Below are 27001 nucleotides of genomic sequence, written 5' to 3'. Positions count from 1 at the left end.
GGACAGATAGCATTTTAAGAAAACACCTGCAACAATGGGTTCTGACCTTTTCTGGTTTTGTACATATTTGGATTCAGACTTAGTTATGCTATCAGAGTCTCTTTAAGTGTTAATGAACCACTGCTATTAGTGGATCATTGACAAAAAGTGAGCTTAAAAGTTCTTTTGTCACTCTTCACAGCCATAGAAATCCAACTATTTTACTTTGATTGACTAACACTGCCATCTAGTGGAGAATCAAAGTATTATTTCATTAGATATGATTCTTAAAAACAGTTTATTTCAGGTTTAGTTACTTTAGATGCATACATAAAAAAGTAAAACAGATTTCATTCAACAACAACAAGATTAAAATATATTTTATATAACATACATTTGTAAAAGCTTTATGTGCAACCAAGTTTCAAGGAGGACTTTCAAGGACGCTCACATACAGAGCATGCAGCAGGTTAAGGACCTTGGGCATAAACAAAGCCGTCTCGCTAATTTCATGCATGATCGATGAGTAATAGGGTTTTAAGCTTATGTCTAACAGCCCCAGCAGCACTAATACAACCTAGCATGTGTGGAGTGTTGTTTATGTTCAAGCACATCCAACAATAAAATTCATGTTTACACTATCCACCTGAAAATACAGTAGAAACAAATGAAAGTAGAGCATGAAATATAGCCCTGAGATTATCTTTGTCTCAATCGAACCAGCCCTCGACGTTCTCTTCATAGTACTGCTCAAAGCTAAACTCCTCGACCGCAAAGGGAACATCTTTCCACTTCTTAACTGTGATCCTTCCATCAGGCGTCTCCAGAGCAAAGTTCTTGATGGCTAGATTTGGAAGTAGGGCCACCTTTTTGTATTTCATTTCAAATCCCCAATCCTGTAAATAGAAACAATATTAAGAGTTAGACCTGCAAATATACACCAAATCTGATCAGGTTTTAAATAATTCACCAGAGAGTCAACTGTACCTTATTACAGTTGCCATTATTACAGCTGACTGTGCATCCAGGCTCCCAGTCCTCAAACCGTCTCTCTAGCTGCACCTTTCCACCCAGTTTGTAATGTTGTCTGATCAAACATAAAAGCAACAGTTAGAAAGGGGGATGGTGTTTTAATTGGGTTCCCTTTTGCAAAACAAGTAAGGAAGAGATTTACTCACTTAAAATCTTTATTTACGTTAACGTAGTGCGCATTTTCCAGAAGTTTAAAGTCATTCCCAGATGCAACTTGAGCAAAACAGTTTCTGCACAGAATCCTGACTCTAGAGGCAGCATATCGGTTTTTCTTCTCAGTTTTACGATCTTCTAAAACTTTACTCATAATGATGGCCTCTGTTTGAAGTTCGTTTATCTAAAAATAAATGAGCAGTAACACGTCAGGAATGAGGAGCAGAAAAGAATAACATAACAAAAAAGGAGTTTTTCTTAGATCCTGACCTTGGTACGAAACTCATGCTCACTCATACTTTGGACCTTGGCAATGGCTTCTCCAGTCAGCTCCTCCAGGTACTCATTGATGCGCTCTCGGCGAATCTCCCGTCCTCCAGCTTCAGCAACCACTGAATACTGGCTGTCCCTTGCTCGGGCACGACCACTTGCCTGCTGCTGTGCTATCTCATTTGTAAGAAGTCCATAACGTACCACCAGATTGCACTCAGGGATGTCTAGGCCTTCCTCTGCCACACTGGTGGAGATCAGGAGGTTGAGTGTACCATTTCGAAATTTCCGTATTGTGTCTGCCTGCTCATTCTACAAGAAAGTATAGAATATGTAAATAAGAAAACTCTTTGGAGAGTTGTTAAAGAAAAGGAAAGGCTTTACATTGTTTGATTAAACCTTCAGAGACACACCTGTGTCATGTAAGTGATGCCATTACCAGCCCCTGTCAGGATGGCAGCCTTTATCCCAGCTCTCTGCAAGGTTTTGTTTTCAATGACCCAGTCAAGGAGGCAGTGAGTGCTCTTGCGAGTTCTGGAAAAGAGAATTCCCCTAGACTGGACATCTGGGCCGAACTGGCTTACCAGAGTGCTCTCAAGTTTTGCCATTTTCGGGTTCTCAAAGTGAGGATCTGTGGCAAACTTTTTCAACTCCACCTGATTCTCTGTGTAGTGAAAAAAAACAAACCCACAGGGATGAACATAGAATAACAAACAGAGCTTCAAGTTGATCAGAAAACCAAAACAGATCAATTCCAGTATTTTTTTTACCTTGAAAAAGCCCCACCAGGAAGAAGTCGGTTCCATCAATAGCCGTGGTGTACTTTGTGTTGTAGAAATCCTCCAGAGAGCGATATGCATCCATCATTCTCAGAGTATCATTGATGAGCAGGGCATCATTATACTGCCTGAGATGGAGTGCGCATTGTGCCAAGAGTCTGTTGTTCTCTCTGACTCCTGATCCAAATTACACAGATTGAATAGGAGAATCAGGAAGATAGATGCACTCTTCAAAGATCGGATCTCCTCTTTCATAAAACAGTTTAATCCCAAACCATGGTTTTACCTCGTTGCTCCAGAACCACCACATCCGCCTCATATTCTTGTGTCCCGCATTCTCTGAGCCTCACATCAGAGGGAAGATTCATGAATTCATGGATTAGCTGCATCATCCACTTAATATGATCTCCAAGTGGGTCCTTAAAGAAAAGAGGTGAGCTTAGGCCAACAAACATGACTTTTGTCCTGGATAAGAACTGGCTACTAATGAGCTAATAGTGATTGTGTGTGCGCTCATTTAAATTAAATTCAGTTCTGTTTATTTATATAGCGCCAACTCACAACACATGTCATCTTAAGGCACTTTACAATTCAGCTAGATCATACAGTCAAACACATTCAAAGTTTTCTATCTAAGGAAATCCAGTTGATTGCATCGACTCATTGAGGCAATCCCTCACATAAAGCATGCCTGTAGTGACAGTGGAGAAGAAAACTCACTTTGAACAGGAAGAAATCTGTTAAATGAGATTCTTCTCCACTGTCGCAAGCAGATTTTTTTCCCCACTCCCAGTTAAATGCCACGGTGGTTGGTGTGCCACATTTCCCATGTTAAGTGCCATAACCAGTAGGAGTTACAGCATATCTTTTTGCAACAGCAAAGATTCCCTTTTTATTGTGTTAAAAATGTGTACATTTACTTACTGCCACTCTTTTCTCCACAATGTCAAAGGTCTTTTTTGGCCGTGGTACCCTCTCCTTTAGCTCAGGGATATAGTTTTTAGTCGAGACAATAACTGAGTCTAAGTTAGCACAGATCTAAAACACAGAGAGGAAAACAAGCATGTAGCTCTCAGAACAGTTGCTGATGACAAGTGATGTCAAGTCTTTAACTCATGGTTAAACTAACCTCCAGGACATGTTTTACAGCATCCCCCAGCACCTTTGCACCTCCTGTTCCAGGTGATGCTGTGAGACCCAGGATCTGTGGTAATGGCCGCTGTCCTTTCAGCTTTTTCTCCACATAGAGTCTCATTATTTTGTTGTAGACTGACTCCTTGTGGGTGTGATGACACTCATCGATTATCAGTAGAGTGATATCTGAGTGCAATGAGAAATGGAGGATGTGGTTAGTTTGCTGAAGCACAGTAATGTTCCTCACCCATCATAAGCAACATTCCTGATCAGGTTGGTTCACAGACCTGAGAGCTCTGTGTGTTTTGCTTCCTCCTTGTTGATCAGAGCGTTATACAGGATCTGTGCTGTGCAGATGACCACATCATTGGCCTGCACCACTATCCCGAAGAAATCCTTCTCGTCACTCTCACCGCTGACCTTCATCAGTTTAAAATCTTCACCCAGAAAAGGCCAAAACTCTTTGGTGTAGTGTTGGTCTACAAGGTGAACCTGTCATCATAAAAGTGTTGATGTACTAAAGTAACCCGAATACATTTGGTGCTTAGATAGAATCGGTAACAGTTGTAATTTTCTTATCCTTGAATTCATTGTTGAGTACCTTGTTCACCAGCACCATCACTTTGCCATTTGGTGTGGTATCCAGATGCCTTCTGGCCACATAGACAGCAGCTCGGGTCTTCCCACCTCCTGTTGGGAGCCAAATTATGACATTTTCTCCCCTCAGTGCCTTTTCCACCACTTCCTTCTGGTAGTCACGTAGTTGAAAATCTGCCATCCTTTCCTTAGTCGTGGGAATCCACTAAAACACAAAGGGAATTCTTTAAAGCCAAGCATAGGGTGATCACTCATTGTCATGAATCTCTTTCTGATGGAAAACATCTGAGGAATTTAAACTTACCAGAGATCGCTTCGATGTTTTCAGCTTCTCCTTCTCTACTGAGACTTCACCAGGCAGGTGGTGTGGATTTAAATTGTGCAGATCAGTCTTTGTGACGTTTAAACTGGAAAACGAAAGCAAAAACCATCTGATCTCATGAATGTGGCCCTGCTGAGGGAGTTTCTGGAAGTACAACACTTTGTTTATTATGCAATGACACAGGAAACCTGATCCTAGCTCACCTAAGAAAACTTCTTTTACAACCGCTGTTGGAAAATAAATACCATCCACACTCATACTTATAAATTGCATTTTATTTATACTTATTCACATGTTGTTTAAAGCAGATAGCACATGAATGTTCTACTTCCTGGGTGGTTCATTGTACCCTTACTTGGCCCCACCTTATTTTTACACCAGGAAAACAAAACTTACAGTGCATTTCTGCTCATACATAACACTCATCTTTTAGTTGCTGTAAGTTGTTTTCATTTGGTTACTGATTTTCATTATGACCTTAATACATTACATGCAAAACATTACATACCACCTAAGGATAACAAAACAACTCCATAGCAACCAGTACCAAAAAATTCAAGAAAGCTTTAACAACCATGAGAAAATATGAATATTCTAGTGAATTAAAACATTTTATTTAGAAGTTTATAACAAATCCCTTAGAGCAAAAAAGAGAAAAGTTAAACTCTATTCGCTCAATTGATATAATAAATCAGAAACGCACAAAAAAATAAATACAATTACTTGCTACAAAACATAAAAATGAATGATAGCAAGGTATTGCTGGTGTATTTTCCTGTTACTTAAAACAAGAACAAGGTTTGGAAATTAAAATCTACACTTTGCATGCTCAGTACTACTGTTTAATAGAGAATAAATAAATGGTAATAAGCAAGATGTCAAAAAAAAAAAAAGCTCTGAAGAGCTAAATGAGGCAGAAAGCCACACATATATTGTAGTTCTTCCACAAACTTTATATAATCCAACATGGGGAGCAAGAAATGTGCATAACTGAGCATATCCAAAAGGCCACAACAAACTGAAAGCGTTGGTATGCAGCAGAGCATTACTTATTTATCAATGAGGTTGGGGAAATGAAACCTAAGGCCTTGCATTAATGCTTAAACATGAGTGCAAACAAAAGGCTGGAAAGTTTTTCTTCATGAATCCCCTGACATATTTTTCTTAAAGTCAAATTTGTAAAGGATACATACTGGTCTCGAGCCCTTTCTATATGGTGATTTATAATCTACTTCATTTAAAACAGGTGACTTTCAACCACCAGCCGAATTTACAGCAAAGTATTTTAACTTATTTTGTTCTTGTCCAAAGAACTGATCAAAGATATGAAGTCAAATCAGTAACTAGAAATGATTTCCAGCTTTTTGCACTTTACCTACTCTGGAAGTCTCTTTTCTCATAGCGATTCTTCCATTTTTTTGTATGCCCGTTGCTCTTTTTTAGTTAAAAAACTTCAGATTTTTACCTGATGTATCTTAATTGCATTTTTTTTATTTTTAAGTTTAAAAATGTTCGTCTTCATATTTTCTTCTCCATACAGTGGGAGACTCATTTCAGCTGTTTTATCCGGAATGCTGATTTTCTTGTCAGAGACTCCACCCTACTTCAGAGCTGTAGGATTGACATAGTGGTAAACCAAGAGCTTTGGTTTTGGACCTGCCTTCTTCCCCATATAAAGATAATTTAATATCCTATGAAGCCCCAATCATGTTCATATTCCAACTCCCCCAACCTCGATTCTAAACAAAAGTTATTAACAAGTACTAGTTTTTTATGTTTAAATCTAAACTGAATGATTCACTTATTCTTTTAAAACTGTAATTTCCCTAAATGAAATACCTCATTATGACTGCAGGTTAGGAGATAATTTGATTACTTTAATTATTACTGGTTGATACTTTGATTGTTCTTTCCACATCAACTACTGAGTGAGTCAGGGAATAACCTGAAAAGACTTTGCTAAACACAACAAAACCCACACCTTGTACTCCTGGGTGGGGTGGGGGGCTGCTTCATCTCAAGCTCAGGTCCTCCATCAGAGACGTGGGAGTTTGAGGATACTTCTCAGTATCTTAGCTGTCCCTAGAACCGCACTTTTCCAGACTGAGATCTCAGATGTTTCTCCAGGTATCCTCAAGGAAGCCACTTTTCCAGTTTGGGGGTTGCTTCCCTGAGTGTTCCTGTGACCACAGGCACAACTATTGGCTTCACCTTAAGGTTCTCTCTAGTTCTTCCCTCTGGCCTTGATATTTTTCCAGTTCATCGTGTTATTATTTCTTGATTTTTCAATCATTTGGGATGTCCAGATCAATCACTACAGCTGTCCTCTGCTGCTTATCAGTGTGCAAAATGTCTGGGTGGTTGGCCATTTGGCTGTTGTAGCTTTCTCTGTAGCTTTTTTGTGGTTGCCATTTGTCTGTGGTATTCCAAGGTACTTGTAGCTCTCCTCTACGTCTGCTATTCTCCCTTCTGGGAGTGTGATCCCTTTATTGTGGATTACCTCCCTTCTCCTTCTCACCATCCGACCACATTTCTCTAGCCTGAAGACTCTCCAATGTCCCTGCTGTAGATGCTGGTGGTGTGGATCAGAGAGTCAATGTGTCATTCAATCTTAGAATAAAGCTTGATGTCATCCATGTACAGGAGTATGTTAATAGTGGCCCCATTTCTGAGTAGGTATCCATAGCCAGTCTTGTTAATTATTTGGCTGAGGGGGTTCAGAGCGTCCTTTTGGGATATACCACATTTAATGGAGATTTTTCCAAGTTGCTTGAAGTTGGCCTCAGGTGTTGTTTCCACAGGTTACTTCAGCAGAGGGCCATGAGCCGCCCGTCCTCAGCCGGAGGAGGGTGGGCTGTGGGCCGGTAAGGCAGGCGGGGGGAAGCACAGGGTTTAGACGCTCCGTCCCCCACTGGCTCCCTCCTGCCCTCCTCCGCCGGAGTCCCCAGACCAGCCCAAGAGCCCACGGCTTGGTTCTGCCGCACTTTAGTAGACCAAAATCCCAGACAATTTTGAAATTCCCCCCGGATATATTTTTTTAGGTATGAAAACTAGGACATGTCCGGGAAAAGGAGGATGCCTGGTCCCCCACCATATCAACAATTTTAATATTTCAGTGAGTGCGTGCTTGTTGCTATGATGCGTCTTTGCTCAGCAGCTTCGCTCGTTGTAAACCAACCAATCAGGGCACAGCTCATCTAAATATTCTTGAGCATAAAAAGAAAACTTGTTTCATTCTAGGTCTTTTAACCAGGCTTGCATCAGGCTCATAGAACAGCAAATATGCCATTTTCAGCCCAACCAATGTTACACAGCCTATTCAGAGAGCTTAAGGACAACACCAAATACCCTATAGAATCATTCTATGACATGTCCTTTAACAGCAAAACAAGCTGTTTTAAATCAAAGTACTAAACTGCGTTTAAGAGCATCTGCCAAAAAAAAAAAAAAAAAATTCTAATCTTTTGTGGATTATTATGAAATTAATCAAGAAATATGGAGGAGCCTCAAGGCAAACGAGAGGATTCAGCCAAGTGGGAACATTTAGATCTCATATTTGTTTTAATTATTTTGTCTCATCCTGTTCCTCTCAGTTCTCACTCAACTTATCTGAAACTATTGATTTGCTGTTATCACTTTAGTTAGTATTTTAAATCAATAAATAGGCCTAAATCCTAATCCACAAACATCCTTATTCACATGTGCGCTTACATTTTCATGTTGTATGTTTACATTTCTGGATTGCATCTAAGATGTATTTTCAGTTTAAATGACAGATATGAAATAGCACATTAAAGCAAACAATGGCTTAAATCATATTAAAGGTCATCAAATCAGCATCAGTTTAGTCTGTCTTAGAGGCTGCATGTAGTGATTTTAAATGCCCAGCCGGTGGCACAATTCAGTGACACAGTATCCACACAATTTGGTTTGCAAATGTGTCGCACATGAACCCTCCAACACTAATTGCCAATAATTTCAACCCGTCTAGTCCATTTGACCAGCATGTGAAATTGATATCAATCAGTGTTGCTTCCTAAGAGTACAGTTTGATTTCACAGTTTGTTTTTTACATGTTCCCTTTATTTGTTGAGCCATGTATATATATTATATAAAAAAAGGTATTTATTGTGAACAGTTTTACAGTAAATGGTAACTCAACAGCCGACTGCTTCACTCCCATCGAAGCTTTTTCTGAAAGATTGAAATGCAGCATTGGTGGATCTAAGGTGAAACATGTCATTGAAAACCCTGAAGAATGCAGTACTGACATCACTTAAACAAAGCTCTCAGTTCATTTGAGTAAAAAATAAAAGCTTCCACATACAGTGTCAATGAAACATTCAACAAGATTAATCAGTCAGCATTTGACATTTAGGCCCCTGAAAAACTGGAAGCATCTCAGGAAGCACCTTGACACAGACCAATACAGAGTAAAAAGCAAACAAACAGCAAAAACAATGTGGGTTTTTTGTTTCCAAAGGAATTATGTAAACTGTAATGCTCTAACATCTACTCTGAGTTGGGTGCAGTCATTAGGATTTGAAAAATAAACACCTTTCCTGAAGCCTGAATGACAACTAGTCTTACTGGAAAGCTCTTCCTCGCTATGTTTGTGCCTTCATATCAATTATCCAACAAACTTGGAACAAACAAAGACATTTTTTTAGCATGTCTGTGATAACTGACAGGAAAAAAAAACTGAGTAGGTGCCAACTCCTGCTGCTAAACAGAACAGGCACTTTTAAAGCTAAGCCCAATTAGACCTTGTAGTGAAATATCTGGTACATAAACATTCCTAATGGATCAGTACTTAAAGAGTTTATTTGATAAAAGTGCGTGATGTGATCAATAAAACTTAAATTTGCTTGGTTTGGCACAGGAAATATTGATCTAATGCTTAGCACAGTTTGGAAGTGCGGCCAAATGTGTCCTTTCTCTTCATAAGATGATTCATTTGTCTTAAGTAAACAATGCATTAAAAATGCCTCCTCTTTAATCAAAAGCAAAATGATCACCAGTATCATTAAAAAAAGAAAAAAAAACTTTACTTCATAAACAAGTACTGACATTATATATTTTTTTTCATTAATAATGACCGATTTAAGTGGATTTTGAGCTAACAAACCCTCTGAGAAAGTCTATTTTCACACCCGTGAAAGTGGCTGGGATGTTCAAGTGTCTTTCAGTAACAGAAGGCAACATGGCTTTAGGTCCCAAGTCCAGTTTTCTAACATGAACACTTGCGACTCGTTTTATGCAGTTAGACCATCAACGACAATAAATATGAACCAGTAAATAACAGCAAGAACAGAAGCCATTTTAAATCTTGGACCTGTAAACCTTTGGTACGCTCAGTGAGGCATGAATTAATTAAGATTTTTCTCCCAGTGACTTGTCAGAAAATGACGTAAAGTTGTTTGGAGACCATTAATGACTTTGATGTCTTTCATAGCTCAAGTCCCACAGCTACCCTGCAAAATGAATTCATATTTTCCTTAACCCAGATTAGACAATATCTGCTAAGATTTTTCCACATGTGCTGTAGCTCATTTCTCTATCAGGCCTCCATCTTTTAATTTGAAGTAAAAGAACTTCTCCAGGGTGTTGGCACACTTGCAGTACTCGCTGTCTGGGGGGTTGTACTCGCGACAGTTGCTGATGATTCGCTGAAGGTCCGCAATAAAGAGTTTCTTAGTTACATAGTATCTGTTCTTGAGCTTCTCGGTCATGGTCTTCAGGTCTGTGAAAGCAAAATTACAGAACAGGTCAAAGTAATTAATAAGATATGCTGTTTTTTTTTAAGCATAAAGCTGTATTTAACAAAACCCAACCAATCAATCAGCAGGCTGATTTTAGCATCTGACTCAATCATCATCGGCTAAAATGTGGCCGATGCAAAAATTATATTTTTCATCAACTGGAAGAAACCTCTGGTCCTCCCTTCCTGATATGCTGCCCCTCCTCTCCCGAACACACGCACTTAAGGGCTGGTTGAGTTAGGCTCAATATTGAAGCAAGCTCTGCACTATGTTTATTCCGTGCCACAATGCAAAAAGGGAAAATCAAGAATTAGCCGTGGGTCTAGATACGGCCGAAGCGGTGAGGAAATGGGCGCAAGTGCGTCCAACAATGGAGGGACATAAGGGCGAAAAAGAGCGGGGATCCAGATGGAAAAAGGGTCCCAATGTTCTTGCGCATCTCGCTCTTCCAGCTAGTCCATCTTCACCAGTTGTCTCTGCAAGCCAGTAAGGTACCAAACAGGAGATACGNATGCAAAAAGGGAAAATCAAGAATTAGCCGTGGGTCTAGATACGGCCGAAGCGGTGAGGAAATGGGCGCAAGTGCGTCCAACAATGGAGGGACATAAGGGCGAAAAAGAGCGGGGATCCAGATGGAAAAAGGGTCCCAATGTTCTTGCGCATCTCGCTCTTCCAGCTAGTCCATCTTCACCAGTCGTCTCTGCAATCGTGGTCACACAAACAAAACAAGCCGGTAAGGTACCAAACAGGAGATACGCATCGTGTAGAGCGATGTAGATTTGACCAATCGGAGGCCTCGTGTCTGCTGCACTTTCTGCGGTCACCTACAATTTGGGAGAGGTGCAGCAGAGTGTCTGCGGAGGGGGTGGGGACGTCTCTGCGTTCACCTCGACACCTACACAGACGACCTAGTTTCGAAGTATAAATCAGCCTTTACTTGGAGGAGAAAGAAACATGGAGGAGAAAGTGAGCAACAAACATCCTCATGGAAACATGCCGTTAGGGCCGGTGAAGATTCTCAGTCATCCAGGTCAGTCATTCCAAAAAAAGTTAAAAACAATCTGCTGGACTTTGTGTTCTAAGTTTGAACACGGTTTGTTTCAGATCCAGGAAGCTTTCTCAATTCAAAATGTCTGGAATAGCTTTTGATTTCAAGGCTTATAGAGTGGCACAAACTAAAGTCTTGTGATGGCTCCCAAATTGAACTGAAAGAACGGGTCCACCCCTTAAGCCGGGCATACACTGAGATTTTTTTTCAATCGATGCACGCAGCTACTGCTCACACTGTACGATTAATCGCAGGGTTTAATCGTACAGTGCGAATTCACAGTTCGGCCCGATGCTCTCATGCGATCTACTTGCTCACACTGTACGACTAAAAACCACGTCGGACTCAGCTCCGCAGTGACATCGAGCTGCTCTGAGTCATCTATCCAGAAGCCAAACAAATAGAAGGGGGATATTAAGCTCAGTAGAGTGAAACTCGCTGCCTCGGCAATTTGCGCAATTTTGTGCCGAAAGTCCTAAAAAGAAAATGCGATGACGTATTTGGAAAAAAGACATGGCTGAGCAAACGTAGCAACTACGGTCTGTCAATTTTACAGACAGAACTGCATTTCCCTCATTGCGTCCCTGCCATGCTGCTGTGTTTACATCTGAGAGGAAGAATAAAAAGAAGAATCCTTGTTTGCACATGTGCCCTCAGCGATTTGCCCATGACAGTCGGTAGAAAATCAAACATGTTTGATAAGTTTTATTTGTGAGTTTGCGAGTTTTATTTGCGCTAATTTTGGCCAACATGTTACCATTTTAGCTCTGTGTACATTTTTTTTTTTTTAGGTCTTTTTGAAATAAACATATTATATTGAGTCCTACTACACTTCATACTTACATGCAGGCTGCAATGGGCTCATAATTTCCGTAGTTAATGTTTTCATTAAACTCATTTTTAATAGGGTCAAACTGTATTTAGTTGTAATCATATCTATGTTTCATAAGCTGCAGTATTGCTTATTAAATCTGTGTTCAGTGGAGGAGGGAAGTTTTCAGTTGCTTGTAAATATGAAAAACTTATATTTCTAAGGTGTTTTCATAAAAATTAATCAGATACAAAACGCCTCCCATCAGCCTGTGCGTTATCACTTTAAGCTGTATGTAATCACTGGTTTTCATTTTTAAAATCTCATCTGTAGAGAGAAAATCTAATCAGCAAAATACACTAAAGATATGTATTAATTTCACAGGCGGTGAGGAACAGTCAGGTGTGGAACCATGAAGGATGTAACAGCTGTTGGATGCAGCATCTGCAGTGTTAAAAAGTTAGTCAGGGCTCTAGCACCAGTGATGCAAAAAACATAATATATATGAGGCAATATCTAAATCAACAACTCAAAAAAGGATTATATTTATAGTCTTATGTTGACACTGCTCAAATTAAAGGTGTTTATTTTAATTCTATATTTCCTGTTTCTTTGTCTTAGTTATTTTAAGAATTTGAGTTGGACTATAGCTGGACAGTGCATATCCTGTCTATGTCCATGTAAATTTTTTAAATATTCTGAATGATATATCTCGCATATCAGCCAATATATCGGATATTGTTTTTAAAGCCCCCAATATCGATATCTCATATCTGTCGGGCTCTACTACTTAATATCACATGTCTGATCCCCAGAAATTGATTATTTTAGGCATTTAATACCCAAGACTAAAGTAAAAAAAAAAAAAACTTTAGAAAAGTAAAAAAAAAACTTTAGAGAGTTGGTGCTGACTTATGGAGGTTAAGGGACTTAAAAGGCACAGAGAGGTTGCCACTTTTCTTTTAAATGGGTGAGTTAAATGTTTGGTTTGCTTAGCATTGGTGGAACTCGCAACAGGTTTGCAAACAGTACAGAACATTGGTTGGATGAGAGTTGTTTAACGTGTAGCTATCATCTCAAATAATTTACAATCAACTGGATTTTTTTGTTTTATTTTTCTAAATAAATTTACCAATAGGAAAGCGGATGACTTCGTAGTAATCAGGAGCTTCCGATTTCTTCACTGGTTCCATGAAGGGCCAAGNTTTATTTTTCTAAATAAATTTACCAATAGGAAAGCGGATGACTTCGTAGTAATCAGGAGCTTCAGATTTCTTCACTGGTTCCATGAAGGGCCAAGCATCAGGATGAGTCTGAGGAGGAGAGAGAATTGAGTCCTTTACTAAAGAGTTTTGAAATTATTCTAGCTTCATAAGTCCTCAATTTTCTTGATCATAAACTCCAGGAAAAAAGGTAGATAGCTTTTAAGACATTTAAACATGTATCATTTACTTAGAGAGTGCTCGCATTCTAGTCATGACTCAATTGTAAAGATGATCATTTAAAAGTTAGATGCTGCATTTTTCTCTGAGTTGACTGCAACATGTTGTGCTACCACAAGGTGGAGCTAATAGAATCCTTCAGTTGCAAAGGTTCTTAAATGGTTTCAATCCTTGGGGAAGAAAAACAGGGCATTGAGTATTTCAAAGCAGAGACGTTTTCTAGTTCAGAGTTATATAAGGTGTAAAAGATTCATCAAAACAAAGTGTATTTTCTGCGGCCCAGCTCCATATATTTTGGACATTTTGGATAAAACTAAAAAAAAAAACCATTGACTTTTCCACCTGCATTTTAGTCTTTTAAAGACCTCTTATTTCCACAATACTAAATCAGAGCAAAATATGTCTGAGTAAGATTAAAACAAACTGCATCCTTAGAGCTATTATACAGTGCAACTGGATAAGAAAGGTTGCTGTATTTCCCTCCTTTTTTAGATATTTAAAAAATGTTTGGGTCCTGCATGGATGGTTTTCTCCATAATGTTCTAATGCTGCCACTAGGTGGCTTTTCCGAACTAGCCAAAAAAGAAAACTCTGACAAAGCAAGACTGCTGAACCATGTGGCTTTATTCGTTTTTTATTGGCCAAAGGTCACCTTGTTTATTTTATTCTAAAAGGGAAACCATCATAGCAGCTTTTCAGATCATTGTAGATTAAAATCTGTTGTAAAACACTAATATTGACAATCAACCTTCACAGATCAAACAAGCAATAGTGAAAACATTGAGTTTAAAGAAATAAAACAAACTAGATGCTTCTATGCAATCGAAAAAAATCCTGCTGCCTTTAATTCAGTAATTTTAATTTAGAACTGGAAATTTGAAATCTGAAATTTCCCTCAGTGTTAACATTGCAACACCAAATATGGTTACAGTTTAAATCTTAGTGTTGATATATCAGTGAAATCCTTTTCCAAAGCAAAAACCCACGAGAACAACTGACCCAGACCTAGAAAATGACACATAGATATGCTATAGCGTGAAACCTAGTTAATAGTCTCAATGTTGTTCATCTGTGTTGTCCGGTGACTTACCTTTATTTGTGCCAGGAGGTTCTTCAGCATATTGTATAGCACATCCGGGTCCTTCACCTCTTTCCTGTAAAAACATCACCTGTTAAACTTAGAATGATGCAGATGAACATCTAGGTTTTACTAATGGAGGGACATAAATAAATGCAGCCTCTGTATAGTTTTTACCCTTTGTCTTTGTTTGTGGGTTTCCATCCTGTTTCTCCTAGAACAAAATAAAGAATGTTCGGTCAAAAGATGAATAATTTAATTTCACTAGATCATTTCCAGCTCTATTAGACTTACTTATCCCCGGGATGCTTTCCACTGGAATCTGTCGCACGCCCTCTTTGAAGCAGGTGAGGCCTGGGTAAACCTTTCTGATCTGACTCTGTTTTCTCTCAATCAGCTTCTTTATGATCTACGAGGATTGTGCCAAAATCAAACAGCCGCACTAAATGCAGGTCTGTTCTAAATGAAAAACATTGATCATTCTTACATACCTCCTTCTGCCTTTTAATGATGTGAGACAGCTCTGTGTAAGGGATCCTGGGGTTTAGCTCACATTCCATCAGGGTTGCTCCTTCGTAGTCTTTGATATACCCCAGGTATCGACTTTTGGGCACTTTGATGTCTTTGGAAAACCCCTTTGTGAAAAAAGAAAAAAATTAAAGGCTTAGAAGACAGGTATCAACTAGGGATGCACCAAAATGAAGATTCTTGGACAAAACCGAAAAATTAGGAAACCAAAACCGGAACACCAAATGAAATGATTTCGTCATTTAGAACCACAGCATCAGTGTCTACAATGTGCAACAACCCCATTAACACACTGAATACTCTTTAAACTCAAGGTATTTAATTAACTCAATTAGAAAGATATTTGTTTACCACTGAAATCTTTTTGTTAAGCCCTTCACCTTGGCAGAGTCAATGGGAAATTTTCTTGTGTTTTTAGGCACGTATGCCACACCGTTTGGGCATGTTTGGTGTCAGTTTCCTTTTCTGTGTCGCATTCTTCTAATTTTTATAATGGTGTTGGGGAAGTTTAGATTTCTATGGCTTTTTGTGGCACTGACCTGAGAGTGCAGTGAGACCCATGTACAACTCTCCCCCCCTCATTAAGAACTTTTCTGCCACGTGCTCAAGTCTCACAAACTCTGCCCTCTTGCTTCCTTTTCCTCACGCACTCTACAACAATCTTGCATGCTGGCTGTGCATTATTCTTGAAATCCTTTTCCCCCCATCATCACAATTTTCAGCCATGCTGTTTCGGCGTTAAATGTCTTTCGGCCGAAAATGCACTTTTTGGTCATATTTCAGTTTTCATTTCATCCCGAATACCCACAGAAGCAGAGATGAACAAGTTGAGCCAGCAGTACCTGCTTTTTGAAGTAGCCAATGGCATACTCATCAGCATAGGTGAGGAAGTAAAGGATGTTGTGTTTAATGTGGTACTCCTTCAGGTGGTTCATCAGGTGGGTGCCATAGCCCTTAAAAAAACAAGAACAAAACAAATTCAATATTAAATCTTCTGAAAAAGCAAAGAGCACATCAAGGACTCATCTAGATGGAACCTAAACGTCCATTAATAACGTCAGGGTTGAGTGTGAGCATAATGCTGAGAGACATGGTGGTGGTAGAGTGATGGTCTGGGGCTGATTTGTTAGTTATGAAATGCTGTAATCCTTGGCAATATGAATTCAGCTCTATATGGAATATATTGACAAATTATCAACTATCAGCTGGGAAGCTCCTGTATCAGCTTTTCAATATAGATTAGTTGGAGTCTTAGGAAAAAGAAAAGCTCAACTGGCTGAGCATTCTCAGATATTTTTTAGGAGGTCTAAAATGTAACTTTAACCAAAGCAAAGACATAATAAAGAACAGATTAAACTCGTATCACATTCTAAATATGTAAACAACAATTAAGAAATGAAGATTATTGTTAGAACATTTTTAAAGTTAACTTGCCTATTTATTTAAATATTACGTTTGATACTGTTCAAGTCCCCTAATGTATCTTGAATGATACAAATCTAAATCAATACTGATCTCAATCTCAAATAAGCATAAAATGCAAGTATTTATGAGCAGCTCCTGGTGGTTTGGGGACCTAAGAAACATCATACTTTACTTATGTCTTGGGCCAAGTATATAAAAAAAACACAACAGCAGGTGTACCCCCAAATAGCTCTAAATAAAAATAAAAAAAATTAATGTCTGGACTTCATCAGGTTACAACCGGAAAAAAGCTCTTTAAGCTTGAAAACTCTCCAATGAGACTGAAGAAGCAGCTAACACACTGGATGATTTTTTTTAAAGACAAAAAAACAAAAACAAAGAAGTCTTGAACAGAGAAAACACTATTAAGTATAGTGTAGGTCATAATTACCTTGACTTGTTCGTTGGATGTGACAGCACAGAAGACGATCTCTGTGAAGCCCTGAGTGGGAAACATCCTAAAACAGATGCCTCCAATGACGCGGCCATCTTTAATGAGAGCTAAGGTTTTGTGCTTCCTGTGAAAGCAGGAAATGTCACAGAAAATTATTTCCAAAACATACAGAAAGTCAAGCGAAGAAGGAGAACAGTCACTCACGGGTCAAACACAAGACGTGTGATGTACTCTTTGGGCATGCGAGGTAACTGATGGGAAAATACGTTCTGCAGGCCAACCAGCCACATCAGGATCTTTTTGTTGGACTTTTGGGAAAGCGAGTTTCCGATGACGTGGAACTCTATGATGCCTCGTCTCTCCTCCAGCCTGGCGGTCTCGTCACGGGCAGCATTGGGTGTCAGCAAATTAGTCTGGAACCATTTAACTATATGTTAGAAGTTATTCGATCCATCTGTCTTACTCAGCAAATTTAACTGAACTGCATTTAATTTGAAGACTTCTGGCTTTATTACTTTTTTGTATCATTCAAAGATTTAGGTGTTTATTGTAGACTGAATCACCTATTGCTAATTTTCTGAAGCTACTTTTTACTCAGTTTTTAAATCTTAATATTCTGATTTTTGTTCATAAAAAAAAAATATTCCAAATCAAAATGGCTGTAGAGTGGCAGAGAGATCCAAACTTTGTTATAGCATAACAAAAAAAATAAAAACTTTTTTGGTTTTAATATAATCTTATTCTCTTTTATCGGTATATCTTTTTGGGTTTTTCATTCTTTAGATGATGCTCTACTCATCCTGATTTTCAAAATAATCTGGAGTAATAATCATCAAGATAAATTACAATTAATGTAGGAGGTTTGAAATAAAATCTGTGGAATGATTGATCTGATGATTTCATTCATTGCATCCAAAGATTTAATATATCTTCATTTAATATAAGTTCATCCTCTGTTCCCTCCTGTTGTTTTGAAGACCTTCATTTTCAAATAAAGTTTAAGTTAAACTTAAATCAGCATCAGCCCTGTCACTTTTCACAAAAGTGACAGGGCTGCTTGCTAACCCATAAGACGTTTCTGTTTCAGAAAATATTCAAGAACAAACTAATGTCTGTTGGTTGTTTAGAGGAACTGACCTCTGGTCCGAGCATAGCAGCAGGATCAGTGATGGTCATCATGACTTCATTCACCAGCTCCATAGGAATGTCCCCCATCACTCGGATCCTCTTGGCATCTTCCAGCGTCAACGCTTCTGGGAGTTTGCGCTTGTCTCCTAAAGAGGTTATGAATTTTCTCAGTTTAGAACAATGAACTGACCTCTTTATGTGTTCAACTTAGCGAAGCTCAAACCAACAGGAGTGTTGATACAACTAGTTTCACATTCCAGACCAGAGAGTCGTATTTTCAAGAAGTATACGCTGGAGCTACATGCAGCTTGGTTTATGCTTGATGCATCCACCAGGTCTGTGCAGCACAATTAAGGGATTTTGGATTTCAACAGCCTTCTGCGAGGACTCCATATGAACAGAATTTCCGCATGGAGCACCTAGGAAAATGTGTAACTATGTCGAAAACAGGCCAAGTTAGCAGCAGCAGCCAATGGCCGGGGTTTACAAATGTTTACAAAACGGCGATTTAGCTAATAAAAATCACTACTATCAATAGACTGTGGTAAAATTCCAGGAAAGAAATGACCGTGGCTCTCGAATGGCATGAAGAGGCTAAAGTTTCACACAGCCGTGTTTCTACGGTTCTACTTCCGTATGTAGATCTGGGATGTCAGCCCCCACAGTGCCAGTCAGAATGGGGGAAAGCTGCACAGATTATAAATTCTGCAGATGCTGTGATGGGTGGAATAGCTGCATGGAAGAAAATCATTACCATATTTAAAATGAAAAAGCATTTTCAGAAATGCTTTTTAATTTTTTTAATTTTACATTTCAAAATGAATTTTTGTATGTATTTGCTGGGGTACATTTTGAAAAAAAAATCTTTTAAATTTTAATTAAGTAAAAGGATGAGCAGTGTTAAAGAAGAAAATGAAAATGCAAACAGGATTATTGATTACTAATTTCATTTATGAGCCAAACAATGCAGCCACATTCTTAAAATGAAAAAGCATTTCTGAAAATGCTTTTTCATTTTAAATATGGTAACGATTTGCTTTCATACATCTGTGCATCAAGCATAATGAGCCCTTATTCTTGAATCCTACATACTGTTCTAGATTTAAATTTCTGGCTTTTATTGTCAGCTTTATGACATTCTGGACATTTAAATACTTTTTTTTATTTATCTGCTTAGGCTAAACCAAATTCTTATTATATAAATTATGAAAAAGTCTGGCAAATTGTAAGTTAAAGGTATAGTGGAGAATTTTCGCACATTTTTGAAAAGACCCAACCTCCCCACTTAAAAAAAAAGCACATGCCCAACCCTGTACCTGCTCCCGAAAGGGAACACCTATTTAATCCGTGTTGGAGCATGCAGGAGCCAATTTCCCCTCCTGCACGCTCTGTTTAAAAGTTGCTGTTTGCATCGCTCATACAAGCTTACTTTGAAAAAGGAGATTTACAATTTTTCCACTGTCTCAGACTGCTAAGTGAAAATAGGGAAGAGCATGTAGGATGGCCTTACGTAAACATATCACCAGAATAATTGACAATGAGCAGGACCACTTATTGTGATGATCCACCCGGAAAAAGAGCTTCCTCCACTATACCTTTAACTTTGATTCCTCTAACTTTCAACTTTCAAATTTGAAATATATAACCGACATCTTGAATCTAATTTAGATTATTTTAACACTAGATACCAATCCTTAACAGATAGAATAACAGCACCGAATGCATTTTGCTTACAATAAAAATGCAACATAATTTAGTGAATGTTGTGTCAAAAATATAACTGATCCAAATTTGAAACCATGTCTAAATTTGTTACTGCATTTATCTGTAGAATCTGCCATTAACCAAAGATACATTGGAAAAAAATCAAAATCTAGATAAATCCTTTTTTCCTCAAAATAAATGCATTTGTTCTTGGATTGAGGAGGTAAAAGAGACATTTTACAAAATGAACAAGACAATTTACATTTAAAATAAGAAAACACGATTGGTTTCTCTTTTTTGAAGTGCATGTTATCTAATTATCTTGTTTTAAGAGTAAAAATACTCATTCCATTGGCAAACTCTCATTTACCTACTCAAATTAAGGGTAAATACACTTAATTTAAGAAATTTTTACTTATGTCTAGATCGTTTTTCCACTGTGTAATGAAACCTCCCAAAAAAGGCTGTTCAGTCATATCTTTTAAAGTTGAATTCCCATTAAAAAAGCGAAAGAAGAGAAACCAATGAGTCACTGACCTGTGATGGGCTCTATGCCCCCCGTGTCAGAGCTGACCAGAGAGGAGGTGCTGTTCAAACATTTGGACAGTGCAGGAGACCCAGAGGCAGGAGACGCTGCGGGGAAAAGGCACACCAACAAACAGACCACACATCTATTAGTACAAACAGCACAAAACAGTATTAAGATTTATTTTTTACATCTGCTGTGGGATTATTTAAAGTCGGTTTGATCGCAAACAATTCCTGCAGGTGTAAAGTTGGGTAAAAATAGACATGATGCTCCTGGAACAGCCTGTGTGTATTTTCAAAGATATTTGGGCCTTAAAATATTTTATCTTCAATTTAGATAAACTAAAAAAAAATATATTAAAAATACGCAGTTATAAATCTGTCATACAAATTAAGAAAACACATTTCAAAACTTTACTGAAAATCTTCCAAAACAGGTGAGGGTTAAAAATGAACACCCCCAGAATTTCACCCACTTCAAATGGCTAAACTGCACACTAGCATTAAGCTGGTTGTACTGCAGAGTGAATCCATACTATGCAGATGTCTGAAAAATTCAAATAGAAAAATTTAGCAACTTATGAGTTTGGAAAGGAATTTTAACTGAGCAAATATACTTTATGGAAAATACTCTATAAGAGGGAGTCCAAGAAGACTTCCAGCTGACGACTCAAACAAGCTCTATTTCTTAAAAGGTCATAGCTACGATTTTCTTCATGCCAAATTTTAATTTTTAAAAACGGCAATATTTCATTCAAAATGAAATATATAAATAAATACTGCTATTTATGCTTTTTATTTTTCTGAGAAATACATCTAGAAAAATTATTGCAGAGTCTTTCATGTCCACCTTGGCATCTTCATCAGAAGTATATATTTTTAAGTCTGAAATCCTCATAATATATAAAACAATTATATACATGTAATATTGTATTTTTCATTTAAATTAATACTTTTATTCTGCACCAGTCTAGACATTCTGAATGGAGAGCTGGATATGACAAACAAGGCTAAACATCGGCTGAGCGTTGGTGCCGCCTTCAGAAGGCCGCCTTGCTTTCTGGACAGCAAAGGTAAATGTTCGCTAATGCCAACCAAATGTTAAGGTTTGCATTTGAAGACTGTGCACGCCACTTGCAGGAGAGTACAGTTCAAGGTTGCAACAAGAGCAGGCGAGTATGCCATCTACTGGTCAGATGGAATTAAACTTAAGGCCACCTCCTTTGAACTAATAAGCGATTAAACAGATATGTGCTTTATTCTTGTATTCTTTAGTCTGATTAAATCAGGTTTTTCCGGCCTTACCTGTCTGATGTCCGATCTGCGCGCTGTCTGAGGCTGGCATGGTGAAGTCCGCCTCCCATATGGGGGAATTTTCACCGTAGATTTCTTCTTCCAGCATCGACAGGAACCTGGAAACACACGTGAATAAAACAACAGATCTATAAAGGGTGATTCAAAAAGTAGGAACAAAAATATTCATTATTCGATTTAAAATTTAAATATATAATATACAAAAAATGATTTAAATATAAAAGAGATGTCAAAAAAGAAAGAAAAAAGCCCACAATGAATCAAAACTTTGGCTAATGAAGACAAGTGCTTATTTTAGAAACAAATGTTATACTCTTTAAAGATTAAGCATAGATGTTATAGTGATGTTTAGTTATAGGATTGTTTATTCCTAATCCAATGACATGTTAGCATATATTTTAAAAATCTTTAGGTTTAATTTCACTTTTCATTCAACATTGTATTCATTTCAAATTATTTTATATACTGTTACACATGATGACAATACATTTGTGATTTTTTTTTTCTATTGCAACAGTTGTTTGAATCAAATATAGATTTTTTACTTTTTAATTAATGTTTAACCTTATTGTCTGTATTTAATTTTAATCTCGACTCTCATCAGTACTTTGGAGGATATGCTTAGAATGTTCAACAATCAGTAATAAAACTAGGAGGGAGCATTTTGCAGAAAACTTGTTATTAATGCTGCTATTAGATACTGAGGTTAGGATATTGATAAATGCAAATGTTTGCAACGCCTTTTGTTTTTTTCCTTCATTGAAATAAAACATATTCTATTCTAAAATTTAAACTAACACTGCCTCAACTAAAGCACATCTTTGTACATTTTGTTTATTTGCACAAACAAGATTGTTTAGCTTATTAAACTATCTCCTCCCGTTTGTTTCATAGCTTGTTTTTATCCAGTTTAAAGCTTTAGAAAGGTCCAGTGGAAATAAAAAATGATTATTTCACAAGATTATTATGCCTTTAATTGGTTGTTTTTTTAATCCGTTATCTACTTTTATAAATGTCTTCTGTTATTTTCATCATAATGAAAGAAACTCCCATTAAATGTAAGCACTGGAGAAGCTGCTCTTACTTAGGAAAGTGCGTGAGGATAAGTGTGCGTTTCTCTGGCAGCAGTTTGTCCTTCTCCACTCTGAACTTCTCCAGGAGTTGCCGGCGAGTAACGGTGAAAATGGACTTAAGGAGGTTTCTGCCAAACACCTGCGTCGTCTCATAGCGCGGCAGGCTGTCGTTACTTTGTGGGACGTGGCAGTAGCACAACCACCTGGCAGCAATGGAGATAAACACTGCTGTCATGTATGTGATTTATAATATATTTGTAAAATGAACTAATTTGGATACTTAAAAATTCAAACAAAATAGAAAAAAACGTATGCACACACCTGGTGTAGTCCAGCTTGTACGCCGTTGCATCGTCTTTCTGGGTACGCTGACGATACTGTGTTGGTGTCTCAAGTTTCCAGTAATTCAGACATATAAGAAACATCTTTGACAGTTCAAACATAGTCTGTCTCTCCTTTGGTGCAAGGTGACTGAACTTATACTGTACAAAATTCAAAACGCCCTGCCAAAATGAAAGATAGACAAAATTAATAAAAATAAAAAAAAACACAATCCTAAACTGTAGATACTTTCTAAGAAGCTTTATCTTACTTGCTCAATGTTGGGCCTTTCAAAAGGTGGGCTTCCGAGGGATCCCTCTACTACAGGCTGACTCATCTGGAGGATGCATTTCCTCAGGAGCTTAAAGACACAATGAAAGACATTGAGCACCAGGCTGTCTGCTTTGGCGTTTCAAATGAATCCAATTCTGAAATGCAGTTATGGCGTACTTTGAAAAGGTAGAAGTACACTTGTTTGGTATCAGTGTCCTCCTCTTTGTGTACAGACATGAAAAGATTCTCCACGTCAACCACCATTCCCAGCAGCCTGTTGATCTCATCCTCAGACACGTTCTCGAGATGGGACACGTGATCAGCTGTGAAAAAAGACAAAGTTGTGAGCAAAGGTCTGTTTTTTTTATCTTTTATATGACAACTAGGAAAGCCAACTTTTACTAAATCATTAAAAGATAAGTAAGAGCACTTTAACAAATTAAAGATAAAGACAAATATCAAATTTATCTGCAAAAATATATATCAGCTTTCTATATAAAACTAGTTTTAAAAATAGGATAAGGGAAGAAGCATGGGGAACTGCATGCTATAAATGATTTATAGCTATAAGGAGTAGAAATATTTAACCATAATTATCAAATAAATTAGAAGTAAATGAATCAAACCCAACATTTTCTTTCTAAGGCTGAAGTCCTCAGGGTAAAATCCAAAACATTTAAGTCTTAACCAAACCAAGTTACTCTCTCCATTATGTTTCACATCTATAAGTTTTGTTTTAGTATAATGATTTAAGAATACATTTTTAAGTGTGGACTTTTTGAGATAAATGTCATGCTTTGCAATAAACCAGAATATGATTTTATTGCCTGTGTAACAGCTGTATACGGAAAATTTATCTCTGTATATACAAAACGACAATAAAGTTGTCTAAGTTCCTGTGGACACAACTAAACTAAAATCAATTTTCTACACTGGAAAAACAATCTAGAAATAAGCAAAAATGTCTTAAATTAAGTGTATTGACCCTTAATTTGAGTAGATAAATGAGAGTTTGCCAATGGAATGAGTATGTTTACACTTAAAACAAGATAATTAGATAACATGCACTTAAAATAATACAAACCAATTCTGTTTTCTTATTTTAAATGTAAATTTTCTTGTAAAATGTAAAATTACCTCCTTAATCCAAGAACATATTTTAAGAAAAAATGACTTGTCTAGATTTTGTTTTAGATTACTTCTGCTCTAAAATGGAAATCTATAAAAAGGTTTGTGGGTAGTTATTTTATTTTTCATTGCATGGGATTTATTATACATTTTCAAAATGTTTTGAGTGTATTAATCAAGAACGCATTCTATTCACATACCATAATAATTAACGCCTCTCTTGAATGAGTTTTTTGGATATTGCTGGCTACTGACTATAAAAGCAAAGAAATGTCCCCCTCAAAAGAAAACAAAAACCATCATTAAAACTGCTAAACACCATGTTGAAAGCAAGCTACCGAGGGAACATGATTTTGTTTTTTATTCCAATATTACAAGTTGGTAAATTAAACTGAAGGCAGGGCTGCCAACTTTTCACCAGACCTTGGGGTGAGATTTTGAAATAGTTTGGACAGGAAACCTTGTAGGTTGGAGGTTTTCAGAGGATTTAACTGAAACGAAGTGGCAAAATGTGGAATTCTTATAACACAGTAAATGTTACTGAGTAACAATAGGTGGTCTGTAGTTATGTGGAACATTTTTCTCACAATAATCATTATTTTCTACATTCTGGTGATTTTTAGAGAATTCAAGTAAAGCAGAACGGGCCTCACTAAAATACTTGCAACTTAAATATTTACTTTATACTTTGAACTAAGAATTACACAACGTTGTTTATTAATTATTCTCTGCAGTTAAAGTAAATCAAAACAATGGGGAACTAATAAGCTATTACTCGGTTACTGGCACTAATACAGGAACCAGTGCAATCAAAACATATGCACAGTACACTGTGTAGGAATATTTGGTAATAGGCTAAGGATTAAAAAGCTTCATTATGTTATTAGTTTTTCTGACAGTTGACAAAAAGCTAAACAATTCAGACCTTTTAGGAGGCTGTAGATTTTATAAAAACTCAAACTGACAGGAGACAGCACTTCTCTGGATGTTTCAATTTGGAAGGTGTGATGGAAATTAAGTTTTTAAACAAATTAAATGGACCAAAATAAACCTGGCATATCCTCCTGTGTTAGCACTAAGGTTGAATTAAAAACACAGACTGGATTATGATCACCATGGTATTTTATACACATAAATAAGAGGAACGCAGTTGAGTTTGAATGTCTGTCATTTTTTAGTGTGAGAAATTGGAAATATGAAGTGACAGTGTGTGAAGACACTGTGATGGGTGAGTCCCACTCCCAATGGGTGAGAGTTGACAGCCATGTAAAGGGAATAATCGTTGAGATGCAGATGCAATTTGAGACCCCACCTAAGATAGCTCAATAACTTAAATTATTTTTCATTGTGGTTTGGAAAATATCGCCGGATCTAACATGCATTTTAAGACAGATGTTGTGTCAAGATGCTCATCGTGCTGCATGGTTCTGTGATTGAGTGAAGAGGCTGCTTAGTTGGTACCCAGTGCATGTCCACAGCTGCGGCAGGGCTCGCTCAGGCTGGCTGCTTGCTGCTGCAGGTCCATCCGTGTAGCAGAGGGAGGATTCGGGTTTTTCCATCCATTGCACTTGCATGTATCACTGGCCTGAGAATAAGATCAAAATAAGCCGCAAGAACAATTAAAATGATGGCTTAGCATGTCAATCACTGGCATCAATTAAGCTAGCTAGGAAATATCCATCAATGCTATAATATAAGCGTCCATTTCACCGTTATGTTAGCTAGCTAAGATGTTTTACAGCTACGCTGATTAACTGTTTTAATAGTGTGTTATTATTAAGGTATATAAAATATTTTAATTTCATATCATTGTTTTGTTGTTGCAAAGTTGGGCTAGCCGTGTTAGCTACCTTGCACGCGGAGAATACGCCAAGTTTCTCCAGCTTTTTAGCTCGTGGGAAAGCCCGGACTTGGGCTTTCTTCTGGCTCGCGCGCTGCTGCTGGCTAAGTCCGGGTCTAACCGGGTCGCTGCTGGTTGTCCCGGGGCCTGCAGTGGAAGCCCCGGTCCCCGCCGAGCCACTCGCCTGGGCTTGTAGCCGGGGCTGTAAGGCCTGTGTAGCCGGGTCCGACATCTCCACGCTGCGGCTACACACACTTCCCTCCGCTACCGATTAGCTCATACGCTGCTGCCTTTAGGTGCGGTCGGAAAAATGAGCTTTCTACAGACCAAATATCACAGAAACATTTACATAGATATCGTGCTGTACATAAAATGTAATGATCTGTCACGCCTGATGTTAAAAGCTACATTCATCCATGAAAAATAATTATATATCAAGATTATCGTTTGCAGCTAAATAGAACCTGCAGATTTTGAAGTCCTTACTGCCAGTGAACACTGCAAAACATTTGACTTCTCAACTGAAGACAGGTAGGTATGCAATTTCCACAATGTGGCAAACCTGATGTTAAAAAAAACGATATATAGTTACACAAAAACATAAAAAACATCACTTATTAGGTTTTGCCCAAAATGGCAACGTCTAATTTTCTCTACTACTGATAAAACCATATTAAGCATATTCAAAATGGAGTGCAAAAAGCTTTAATGTAAGACACTGGTTTGCAGCAACAGGTAAGGGAGGGGCATCACCTTTTTACCATGCCTAAAACTCTAAATACTACTCATTAAATCATATCAAATATAACTTTTAACCATACTATATAGTTGTGAGGAGTTTGGGTTTTAAAACCTTATCTTTCCAAAATATTTTACTTAAACATTTATCTAATCAATGC

General features: G+C 37.7%; 2 protein-coding genes across 3 annotated transcripts; both read right to left on the bottom strand.

The window, feature by feature from the left end:
- Positions 1-286: 286 nt before the first annotated feature.
- dhx58 (DEXH-box helicase 58) lies at positions 287-4382 on the bottom strand. Of its 2 annotated transcripts, none has more exons than XM_015397816.1 (12): positions 4249-4382; positions 3949-4149; positions 3635-3839; positions 3343-3533; positions 3138-3251; positions 2500-2632; positions 2205-2390; positions 1848-2098; positions 1435-1746; positions 1158-1348; positions 967-1066; positions 287-875 (listed from the first exon to the last, which is right to left on the bottom strand). In XM_015397816.1, exons 2-12 carry the CDS (start codon positions 4123-4125, stop codon positions 690-692), a joined length of 2046 nt encoding a protein of 681 aa, XP_015253302.1. In that variant the 5' UTR covers positions 4126-4149; positions 4249-4382; the 3' UTR covers positions 287-689. The 2 variants fall into 2 exon arrangements, with proteins under 2 accessions (XP_015253302.1, XP_015253303.1); XM_015397817.1 differs by having other exon boundaries at positions 3949-4168; positions 4249-4319.
- Positions 4383-8198: 3816 nt separating this feature from the next.
- kat2a (K(lysine) acetyltransferase 2A) lies at positions 8199-26334 on the bottom strand. Its single transcript, XM_015397829.1, has 18 exons — positions 26113-26334; positions 25724-25847; positions 23312-23457; positions 23133-23222; positions 22862-23043; positions 22552-22743; positions 21459-21565; positions 20163-20258; positions 17931-18067; positions 16998-17206; positions 16791-16917; positions 15778-15888; positions 14899-15042; positions 14702-14816; positions 14585-14621; positions 14420-14483; positions 13116-13200; positions 8199-10009 (listed from the first exon to the last, which is right to left on the bottom strand). The coding sequence occupies exons 1-18, from the start codon at positions 26332-26334 to the stop codon at positions 9816-9818; spliced, it is 2382 nt and encodes a 793-aa protein (XP_015253315.1). The 3' UTR covers positions 8199-9815.
- Positions 26335-27001: the final 667 nt, after the last annotated feature.

Source organism: Cyprinodon variegatus, unplaced genomic scaffold (genome assembly GCF_000732505.1).
Source record: "Cyprinodon variegatus isolate N-32 unplaced genomic scaffold, C_variegatus-1.0 Scaffold889, whole genome shotgun sequence".
In the NCBI taxonomy this organism is placed as follows: Eukaryota; Metazoa; Chordata; class Actinopteri; order Cyprinodontiformes; family Cyprinodontidae; genus Cyprinodon; species Cyprinodon variegatus.
This window is presented reverse-complemented; position numbering and strand designations above follow the sequence as displayed.